This window comes from Oncorhynchus masou, chromosome 25 (assembly GCF_036934945.1).
Source record: "Oncorhynchus masou masou isolate Uvic2021 chromosome 25, UVic_Omas_1.1, whole genome shotgun sequence".
NCBI lineage: Eukaryota > Metazoa > Chordata > Actinopteri > Salmoniformes > Salmonidae > Oncorhynchus > Oncorhynchus masou.
Window position 1 is genome coordinate 30,709,608 of NC_088236.1, and position 11,837 is coordinate 30,721,444.

Consider the following 11,837-nt stretch of genomic DNA (forward strand, 5'->3'; position numbering starts at 1 on the left):
CTAAATGGAATCTGGAAAAATATGTGTAGACAGCCTTAGGTGAGGTGAATAAGTGCATATTGGACATTCATAAAAGCTGTTCATTCTCTCTAGGGCATTGTTGACTAAATACTCTGTTTGCTGCAGCATTGTCTTCATTTAAAGATACACTCTGTGATTTCCCAGGACTGGACTGTGTGAGTTATCACCCAGCACCCAGGCTCTTTTATAAGGCTTGCCAGCCACAACTTACAGATTCCATCAAAATGCAATCATTCATCATTAGACATTCCAGCCATGCAAGGGCAAGATGGAGGGGGCTGGAGCAGCAGGGGGAGGGAGCAGGGTCACAACACAACTTATGCCTCATTTACATGCTAGTCGGAACTAGGAAACTGACATTCGGCTTGCTAACTGCTTGAACATAACACAGCACGTATACTACAACCAGTTAGCAAGTTGGAGTTTCCTAGATTCCACTAGGACGTGGACACAGCATTAAGGCGTTTAAATGCTTCCCAGACAAAACTGTAAGAGTTTGTGCATATATTGTAACGACATGTAACGTTTGTTGGTTTGGACTTTGGTAAAGTTTTTTTCGGCTGATCGGACACACATTTCTTCTGAGGCTAGCAGAAGGGAGCCAAACACTGTTTATTGGTCAACCTTAGAGATTCTTCAATTAAGTCTTTGTTGACTCATTTTCATGCACATTTTGCACATCAAAATGAATACAGTTTCTTGAGTTATTTTAGCTTAATTCTGACTCCTTTGAGGACGTGTATACTGGCTACGGCTTATCAAAATGGACAAACAGTAGGCCTACTATTGCACTTCTTTCTAGTTTTACTAAGCAAAGGTTTTAAGGGAGTATGCAAGCACACTTGTTCGGTTCACCAAGCCCAGCCGAACTGAAGCATGTTGAGGCATAGGCCTACTGTCATGATCATTATATAAATAATCGGACCAAGGCGCAGTGTGAGTAGTGTTCCACATATTTATTACAGTGAAACTTCCCCACAAAGACTTCACGAACATGCAGTACGTAGCGCACATAGATAATAAAAATAAAAAAAAAACATCCCACATCGCAGGTGGGAAAAATGACAACCTAAGTATGATCACCAACTAGAGGCAAAGATATTCCGCTGCCTCCAATTGGGAACCATACTCACACACCAACATAGAACTAAAATGACTAGAAACCCCCCACTAGTCACGCTCTGACCTATTACACCAGGGAGAACCCCAAGGGCTCTCTATGGTCAGGGCGTGACACCTACTGCAAATGTTGCAGGCTTGTTAGACTATTATTATGTTTTCATGTGTCACGTTCTGACCCTAGTTATTGTGTTAATTGTTTGTTTTAGTTGGTCAGGACGTGAGTTGGGTGGGCATTCTATGTTTTGTGTGTCTAGGTTGTTTTTCTGTGTTCGGCCTAGTATGGTTCTCAATCAGAGGCAGGTGTTGTTAGTTGTCTCTGATTGAGAATCATACTTCGGTAGCCTGGGTTTCACTGTTGTTTTGTGGGTGATTGTTTCCATGTCTGTGTTTTACACCACACGGTACTGTTTTCGGTTTTGGTTATTCACGTTACGTTTATTGGTTTTGTATGGAGTGTTCAGTTTGTGTTTAAATAAACAACTATGGACACTTAACACGCCGCATATTGGTCCTCCAATCCTTCTCGCCTCACCTCTTCAGATGAAGAGGAGGAAAACTATTACATCATGCAATTCCTGAACGATATAAAAATAACACCCGAAAACAAACTATTTGTTTGTTTATCAAAGGTATGTTGATCTATGGCTTTGTAAATGTACATATGTTTTCTGTATTCAAATAGTCTTACCAAACTCAAATCCTGCGCACAAAAAGAGACCATGTGTAAGGTTCTGTATTTATTTTCTTAGTCAACCTTGTTGTGTTTCGTTGTGTTCTTGAACGTAGCCCTGTCTTTCATTTTTGTTCATTGATTTCACCTGTGTTAGTTACTCACCTGGTCTCATCAGCTCCTTATTTAGTTCAGTTCATTCTGTTTGTAGCTTTGTGAGGTATTGTTCATTTTGCCTAGCCCATTTGTAAGAAACAGACTTAATTCCCAGTTTTGATTCACCTGCCTATTTGTCTACCTGTGTATGACCATTGCCTGCCTGTGACCACTATTCCTGCTTTCTGTGAAGGCAAAATAAACACCTGCTGCGCTCTGCGTGTGAATCTACACCTTTTTCTTCCTGAGTATTCATTACACCATGTTATTGAAAGTACTGGTGCTTCTAGTACAGAGAGCATGAAGAGTGATGGTAGGGAACAAGAGTAATGATGTATGTATTGTGGAAAGTTGTGTTTGTCACCACAGGGCCGCATCCTCACGCTATCCAATTAACAAATTACCTAAAGAAAGAGGTGATGTAAAACTAGCCCGGTTCATTGGAAATGGTAGAAAAAAATGTGCCAACCCACTGGGTACAGAGGTCAATTCAACTACTAGTTTTGATTTACATTTGGTGGATGCCAGGTGCAGAGAAAGGCTAGAGAGGCCCAGAGATATAGAAACAATCATGATGTCTTATATGCAGAGGCTGTAAGACCGATTGGTGGAACTACTAGGTGGACAATGGAGCTACCATGGCTGCTCTCCTAGTTAATGGACCTTCTGTCAGAACTGATGCTTCTAAGGCCTGTTCAGAAATCTTGTTCCCATATTTGTGCTGTGTCAAAGGACACTGATTGTAAATAAAATTGACTAGCATTCATTGGAAAGGTTATCAACACAACTTGGATTGTGGAAAGCAGAAATGCCAGGTTAAAGATGATTGTAGATATGTCAAAGGTGTTATTAGGGTAACAGATGTCATGGTTGACATGATTTTTGAAATGCTGAATAATCCTAAGGATGAGTCAGCATGATACAGATAATATTTGAGGTTGGGAGGGTTTTGTGGAGGGGGAAGGTTTAAGTATTTATACTGAAGAAAAATAAACGCAACATGTACATTGGTCCCATGTTTCATGAGCTGAAATAAAAGATCCTAGAAATGTTCCATAAGTACAAAAAGCTTATTTCTCTCAAATGTTGTGCACACATTTGTTTACATCCCTGTGAGTGAGCATCTCTCCTTCGCCAAGATAATCCAGCCACCTGACAGGTGTGGCATATCAAGAAGCAAATTAAACAGCACGATCATTACACAGGTGCACCTTGTGCTGGGGACAATAAAAGGCCACTCTAAAATGCGTTGTTTTGTCACAACACAATGCCACAGATGTCGCAAGTTTTGATGGAGCATGCAATTGGCATGCTGACTGCATGAAGGTCCACCAGAGCTGTTGCCAGATAAATGAACATTAAATTATCTACCATAAGCCACCTCCAATGTCATTTCAGAGAATTTGGCTGCACGTCCAACTGGCCTCACAACGGCAGACCTCTACAGCAGGTTTCTTCACCTGTGGGATCGTCTGAGACCAGCCACCTGGAAAGCTAATGAAACTGTTGGTTTGCACAACCAAATAATTTCTGCACAAACTGTCAGAAACTGTCTCAGGGAAGCTCATCTGCGGGCTCGTTATCCTCACCAGGGTCTTGAACTGGCGTCGTAACCGACTTCAGTGGGGAAATGCTCACCTTTGATGGCCATTGGCATGCTGGAGAAGTGTGCTCTTCATGGATGAATCCCGGTTTCAACTGTACCGGAGCAGATGGCAGACAATGTGTATAGCGTTGTGTGGGCGAGCACTTGCTGATGTAAACATTGTGAACAGAGTGCCCCATGGTGGCTGTGGGGTTATGGTATGGGCTGGCATAACACAACAGACAATGAACACAATTGCATTTTATCGATGGCAATTTGAATGCACAGAGATACCGTGACGAGATCCTGAGGCCCATTGTCGTGCCATTACCTCATGTTTCAGCATGATAATGCACGGCCCTATGTTGCAAACACAATTCCTGGAAGCTGAAAATGTCCCAATTCTTCCATGGTCTGCATACTCACCAGTCATGTTACCCATTGAGCATGTTTGGGATGCGCTGGATTGACGTTTACGACAGCGTGTTCCAGTTCCCGCCAATATCCAGCAACTTTGCCATTGAAGAGGAGTGGGACAACATTCTACAATCAACATCATGATGAACTCTATGCGAAGAAGATGTGTAGAGCTGCATCTGGCAAATGGTGGTCACATCAGATACTGACTGGTTTTCTGATCCACGTCCCTACCTTTTTTTGTTTGTTATCTGTGACCAACAGTTGCATATCTGTATTCCCAGTCATGTGAAATCCATAGATTAGGTCCTAATGAATTTATTTCAATTGAATGATTTCCTTATCTGAACTGTAAAATCTTTGAAATTGTTGCATATTGCGTATATACTTTTGTTCAGTGTATTGTCTTTGTTGTACAGAATTAGGCAACCCATGATTGATCGCACAATCCAGCACAGTAGAAGGCAGCATGCACATTAAACGGTTGTTTGTATAGCACCTTTATACCATAGAAGAAGAAATCTTGCGCATGTTTGATCCGCAAAAATACGCGAGATGCAACGTCACGTTTATCTGTCATGGCGCTGTACAGCAGTCAATGTTGACTTTTTGAGTAGACCACTGGCTGAAGAAATTGACACGGTTTTACTCATAGAAGGGGTACAGTACATTTAAACGCAATCTTGGTTTGGTGAACATCTATAGAAGTAATCAGGTAATTGTAATAAGACAATATCTAAACGCAGTCGGTCCTTGCTAACTAATGTAACCAGCATGCATTGTTGCCATGTGTTGACAACTTCTTGATTCTCAGTTGTGGTAGCTATAATTTTGTCTAACTACCAATAGCATAGGCTCTATAAAACTTGAAGAATGTGGTCTCAAAGACAAATATAAAGCTATGCGCATTCCATCCAATTATTTATATAAGTTATACAATAGATGATGCTACGTTGAAGCCTCCATCTTGGCACTCCCCTACCATTATAGTTTTTGGAACGTTTATTCTATCGCGGACACCATAATGTACATGTATCAAACTAATTCCACAGATGGCCGAGTGTCTGCGGGTTTTCGCTCCACCCTTGTACTTGATTGATGAATTAAGGTCACTAATTAGAACTCCCCTCACCAGTTTTTCTAGGTCTTAATTGAAAGGAAAAAACAACCTGCAGACACTCGGCCCTCCGTGGAATGAGTTTTGACACCTCTGTCTTCATGTATACTTCTTTAAATTACATTGTGAGCTAAACAACAAATATATAACATTTTCCTTAAAGTAAAAGTTTTAGAAATGACTAATGATACTGTCAACACGGGGACCCCTCAAGGGTGTGTGCTTAGTCCCTCTCTGTTCACCCACGACTCCAACACCATCAAGTTTGTTGACGACAAGACGACGACAGGTTTGTTGAGACAGCCTACAGGGAGGATGTCAGAGACTTACATGCTGACCACACCGGCTCGCGTTGCAATATAAATATACACGTTATTCAGTCATTGCACCCACATTGCACGCAAACATCTGCGTAGCCACAGCAAGCAAGCTAGCTAAATTGCCATAAATGTTTAATGCTTTTTGACAAGTCCACAAATTAATATAGGTGGTTCAGAGTTTGTTTGATATTTCAACCTGCTTGTCCTGATTGCGTCTGGTGTGGGGGGACAAAAACAACATGCGTGCGATGGCTCAGCATTTTAGTAGTGTGGTACCAGGATAACAACCTCTCCCTCATCGTCAGTAAGACCAAGGAGCTGATCGTGGACTATAGGAGAAAAGGGAGAGCTCTCCCCCAACCACATCGACAGGGCTGTTGTGGAGCGGGTCGAGCGTTGTATCATGGTATGGCAAATGCACAGCCTTCAACTGCAAAGTGCTACAGAACGTGGTGCTGACAGCCCAGTACATCACTGAGGCCGAGCTCCCTCCCAGCCAGGACCTCTATATCAGGTGGTGTCAGAGGAATGCCTGAACAATTGCCAATGACTCTAGTCACCCAAGCCATAGACTATTCACTCTGCTACCGTCTGGAAAACAGTACCGGAGCATCGGCTCTCGGACCGACGGGCTCAGAAACAGCTTCGACCTCCCCCAAGCCATAAGACTGATAAATAGTAAATTAATGGTACCTAGTGTGTGTGGGAGTGTCAATATAGTGTGCGTATATGGTGTGTATATATAGTCTAGTGAGTGTGCGTAGGGTCAGTGCAAGATAGTCAGCACAGTTTGGGTGCCATCAATACGCATACACACACACACACATACCAATGCAACACAAACATACAAATTACGCACACACATTCCCACTTTTACTCATCAGTAGCTCTGTTCTTTATTTTACTCCTTTCTATCCTGATGTCCAGTCAATTTACCCTGCCTTTATGTACATATTTACCTCAAATACCCCGCACCCCTGCACATTGATCTGGTACTGATACTCCCTGTATATAGCTCCATTCTTGTGTATTTTATTCCTCTTGTGTTATTATTTTTAAACACTGTATCGTTGGGAAGGGCTCATAAGCAAGCATTTCACAGTAAAGTTTACACCAGTTGTATACGGCGCATATGACAAATACAACTTGATTTGAAGGCCAGCGGGTCCCCCTCTTGGATTCTCAGCTGAAGGTATGGACCACAGCTGGCTCCATGTGAACTACAATCCTGCTCTGTTTTAACGTTTAGAAGCGTTATTAATCCTTGCTAGTGATACGGTTTTGGAAACCTTTTGGGACTTTATATGTTTATTGCTCGCATACACAGTTTAGCAGCGGTTATAGCAGGTGCAGTTACATGCTTATGTTACTAGCTCCTAACAATGCAGTAAATGTCACAGATCCACAAATAGTAAATACACATTTTGTAGGCAGTTTGGACCTTGTGGCTGTGGAATCTGACTTTGGCTGTGTTATCTAGTGGACACTTGCGCAAAAGTTGTTATTTTAATACCTCAATGGCTAAAAGAGAATCTGGCACGAGCAAAGGACCAGTGAGAATTTGCAATCTGTGAGCTTTATCATGCTGCGACTTTACAATCACTACTAATCACAAGCGTAAAAAGAAAGATAATCATTGATTGTGAGCCATAGCCGCGGGAAGTAGTTCGGGGGTCGGGGTGCTGCGATTTATTAACTTATTTTTTCCCCGCGGTATTTCACGCTGTGAACTTTTTTACATGATATCGGGCAGTGTCACATCAGGGCATTTACCTCAGGCAGCATATAGATATGTGGAATCACCCAATGTAATTGTAGTCATGATAAGGGCTACATGCAGATATACTGTAGGTGTTCTTGTGAAGACTTATTGAATGAAGCCGTGTGGATAGGTGTCCATTTAGCTTTCCTATACAATTTTCTCCCTAATTGCTTTGTCCAGGATGGCGGAGCCAGGCTCAAGCGACCCTGGTGGCCCCTCTAGCACTCCAGCAACGCCTGGAGGGACTGGCAGGGGATTGGTGATGGGACGCCGGCTTCCAGCTACCCTCTCCACCGGCCGCTTCCCTTCCATGCGCACCAAAGACCTCACCTTAGGAGGGGTGAAGAAGGTAGGCTCAGTGAATTGTATGGAGTGTTTTTAATGGTCTATCACCAGCACTTGTGTATTTATTTAACTAGGTCCATCTTGACTTCAATGTTTTATATTTCAGAAAACCTTCACCCCTAACATTATTGGCAGAAAAGCTAAAGAAGAGTAAGTTCAGTTGTTCTGTCTGTGACAATATATGTGATTGCATGATACTGAAATGTTTTCCAGCACATACTAAAGCACCATATGTTAAGAGTTTTACTTTCTTATACTATAGGCAGAAGGTTGAGGCTGGGCAAAGGAGGGAAAGGAGAGAGAATGATCGGGGTCGTGAGCGAGGTGGTAGGGGTGGCCGGGGCCGGGGACGTCCAGAAGTCATCCAGTCCCACTCTATCTTTGAACAAGGGCCTGCAGAGATGATGATGAAGAAAAGAGGTAGAATCAGGGTCACTCAGCTGTAATTCCATAACATTTGTTATAGGGTATCATTAGCATAATGATGTATCATTTTGTTTGAACTTTCTTCCTGTGCTCCATTCAGGTGGCTATGAAGGTGAGAGAGATGCACCAAGTGTGGGTCCCTCACCCATCATCAACATTAAGAAGGAAAAGAGGGAGACAGAGGAAGAGACCAAAGACATTTTGCGGAATCTGGAACGAGACAATGTGAGTCCTCCATGTACCATGTATGTCCATGTATGTCTCATCATACTGTCTGTCTGTACAATAATTGTCTCGTTTGTTGTCCACTTATGAGTAATTTACAACTAATTTCCACCAGTTCCTGGATGACCCTCACCTGAGGAGTGATGTAAGGAGCTGCCCTGTTCAGCTGCCCCTGGCTGTGTCAGGGTGGGGATTCAAGGAGGAAAGTGATGTCACTGATATAGCCTTCAAACCAGACAAGTCTGAGGAGGACATTGAGGCCATGGAGGGAACAAATGCAGTCAAAGGTAACTATAATCACAGCTCTTACATTGCCAAAGTTCATGTCAGTTCAAATGAAACAGAATGGCAAAACAATCTACTATAACTGTCTAATTTGTCTCCCTCCCTCCCTCTCTTCAGTGAAGCAGGAGCCAGAAGATGCTCCAGAGGTCAAGAAGGTGGAACCGACTTTCAGACAACCTCCACTCCCTGAGCCTGAAGTTTTACCTGAACTGCTGGACACCTGGAGTCAGAGCAAAGTGGAGGAGCTGTTCTTCATCCAGCTCCCTGACTCTCTACCAGGGCAGCCGCCCACCCGAGAGGTCAGGCCAGTGAAGACAGAGATGCAGTCAGAGGATGGACAGTCCATGCTATTGAAAACTGAATCTCAAGTAGGTATTCAGGTGTATTAAATATGTGGTTCAGAGAGCAAGGCTTCTGTGTACTCTGTATACGATCAGTTTGTTTGTGTGTCCTCCTGTGTAATAGGAGGAGCAGCAGGAGGAGAACAGTTGCCATCTGAGAGACCTGCAGGAGGGTCTGGTGGGACGACTGTTGGTTCGGAAGTCTGGTCGGGTGCAGCTCATACTGGGGCATGTCACACTAGATGTGGCTCTGGGAACCTCATGCGCTTTCCTCCAGGTCAGAGAAAACACAACCTTTGGCAGCTCATAGTTGGTTGAAATTAGTGTCTACGGATGATGTCACCGGAAACACTTATCTTTTTCTATTTTGTTTTACTACAAAACACGGAAATCTGATGTTTTCATATACACTATATATACAAAAGTATGTGGACACACCTTAAAATAGGGGATTCGGCTATTTCAGCCACACCCGTTGCTGACAGGTGTATAAAATAGAGCACACAGCCATGCAATCTCCATAGACAAACATTGGCAGTAGAATGGCCTTACTGAACAGCTCAGTAACTTTCAACGTTGCACCGTCATAGGATGCCACCTTTCCAACATGTCAGTTCTTAAAATTTCTGCCATGCTAGAGCTGCCCCAGTCAACTGTCAGTGCTGGTATTGTGAAGTGGAAACGTCTAGGTGCAGCAACGGCTCAGCCGCGAAGTGCTACCACACAAGCTCACAGAATGGGACCGCCGAGTGCTGAAGCATGTAGTGTGTAAAAAACAAACAACGTCTGTCCTCGGTTGCAACACTCACTACCTAGTTCCAAACTGCCTCTGGAAGCAATGTCAGCACAATAACTGTTCGTCGGGAGCTTCATGAAATGGGTTTCCATGGCAGAGCAGCCACACACAAGCCTAACATCACCATGCAGAATGCCAAGTGTCAGCTGGTATGGTGTAAAGCTCGCCGCCATTGGACTCTGGAGTAGTGGAAACGCGTTCTTTGGAGTGATGAATCAAGCTTTACCATCTGGCAGACCGACGGACTAATCAGGGTTTGGCGGATGCCAGGAGAATGCTACCTGCCCCAATGCATAGTGCAACTCTAAAGTTTGGTGGAGGAGGAATAATGGTCTGGGGCTGTTTTTCATGGTTCGGTCTAGGCCCCATTTAACGCAACAGCATACAATGACATTCTAGATTATGTGCTTACAATGTTGTGGCAACAGTTTGGGTAAGGCCTTTTCCTGTTTCAGCATGATGATGCCCCTGTGCACAAAGCAAGGACCATACAGAAATGGTTTGTCGGTGTGGAAGAACTTGACTGGCCTGCACAGAGCCCTGACCTCAATCCCATCTAACACATTTAGGATGAATTGGAACGCTTACTCTGAGCCAGGCCTAATCAGTGCCCGACCTCAGTAATGCTCTTGTGGCTGAAATAGAAGCAGGTCCCTGCAGAAAAATTCCAACATCTTATGGAAATTCTTCCCAGAAGAGTGGAGGCTGTTATAGCAGCAAAGCGGGGACCGACTCCATATTAATGTCCATGATTTTGGAATTATATGTTCAATAAGCAGGTGTCCACATACTTTTAGTCATGTAGTGTATGTTGATGTTGGTGATGAATTTGATGTTGGAAAAAGGGTGAAATTTCCCTTCAAATCTTCACTTCCCTGTAGTTGTATGTAAACATACAGGTGTGGCCAATTAATATGGGCTCATTTGCACTTTTCTTAAATAATTCCCTATTCTTAAATAAGTTGAAATTGAAAAACACTTGGTCACACTTGTTATCGGATTTTCAACATTGCAGAAACAATTTTTTAACTTAAGTTTACAATTTGAATAAAAAAATATAAAGACAAAGGGAATGGACAAAATGATTGCCATCCCGGAGCTAGTACTTGGTTGCACAGCCTTTGGACAAAATATCTGCAGAAATACACTTATCGTAGCCATCAATAAGCTTGCTTCACCTTTCTACTGACAATTTGGCCCACTTTTCAGCAGCAAACTACTCTAATTCTTCAATATTTGATGGGTGCCCTCCATCAACTACTGTATTCAGAGCTCGCCATAGGTTTTGATGTGATTCAGATCTGGAATCTAAGCTGGACACTCAAGAACAGTCCAGCATATCCTCTTAACAATTCCCGTGTGTTTCTTGATGTGTGTTTGGGGTCCTTGTCATGCTGGAAGACCCACAACCTTCAAAGGAGACTCAATATTTGGACACTGGGTTGAACATTGGACCACAAAACACCTGACACTCTGCTGATTTCATGATGCCTTTTCAAATTAAACCTTTAGACAAATTAGGAATTATTAAAGCAAAGTGCAAGTCTGCCAATATAATTGCCTCTCCCCCCACCCCCTCAGGAGCTGGTGTCAATTGGAACAGGAGAGGGCCGGACTGGTGACTTGTCAGTGCTGGGTCACATCAAACACAAATTGGTCTGCTCGCCAGACTTCGAAGCCCTGCTGGAGAACAGAGTATGACAAACCAGGACAGGACTAACAGAACAAATATAAGCACCCACCATTAGGCCAGGGTTTCTACAGTACAGTGGGGACCACATACAGAATAACACAGACCGTGCAGCGCTGTATAAGGTCTATAAGGACAGTAGTACCACAAGCAAACATGGCACCTAAAACCTATACATGTTTTTTCAAGTGTCCATTGTTGTAACTTGGCCCTGGATAGTTTCAGAATGCGAAATAGAAAGTCTTGTAAACAGATTTCCTACCACTAGTTTGTAAGAAAAGCTGGCTTGTTTACAGAACATTTTATTTATTTTTCTCTGCTGAAAGTGATGGGGAAAGATTACCTTGTTTGAGATGTGTGCTAAATGACTCTAATAAAGGGATGGTACAGTATTCTCTCATTAAAAATGTTTAGCCTACATGAATGTGCCAAATTCCAAATGTCCTATTTAGTGATGTAGTGATAAAGATAATAGGTGGGTAAACTCTGATTGCCGGTCGTGCTGTAAAAATGAACGTGATCTATGCTTCCATTTTAATTTTCTTACTGTCATACAGAA

At 43.0% G+C, this 11,837-nt stretch overlaps 1 protein-coding gene across 2 annotated transcripts; it reads left to right on the forward strand.

Moving 5' to 3' along the window:
• Positions 1 to 4,528: 4,528 nt before the first annotated feature.
• Positions 4,529 to 11,670, forward strand: LOC135514102 (DNA-directed RNA polymerase III subunit RPC4-like). Of its 2 annotated transcripts, none has more exons than XM_064937310.1 (9): positions 4,529 to 4,686; positions 7,351 to 7,519; positions 7,622 to 7,665; positions 7,778 to 7,935; positions 8,042 to 8,166; positions 8,282 to 8,453; positions 8,569 to 8,819; positions 8,917 to 9,069; positions 11,170 to 11,670. In XM_064937310.1, exons 2-9 carry the CDS (start codon positions 7,352 to 7,354, stop codon positions 11,287 to 11,289), a joined length of 1,191 nt encoding a protein of 396 aa, XP_064793382.1. In that variant the 5' UTR covers positions 4,529 to 4,686; position 7,351; the 3' UTR covers positions 11,290 to 11,670. The 2 variants fall into 2 exon arrangements, with proteins under 2 accessions (XP_064793382.1, XP_064793383.1); XM_064937311.1 differs by having other exon boundaries at positions 4,529 to 4,631.
• Positions 11,671 to 11,837: the final 167 nt, after the last annotated feature.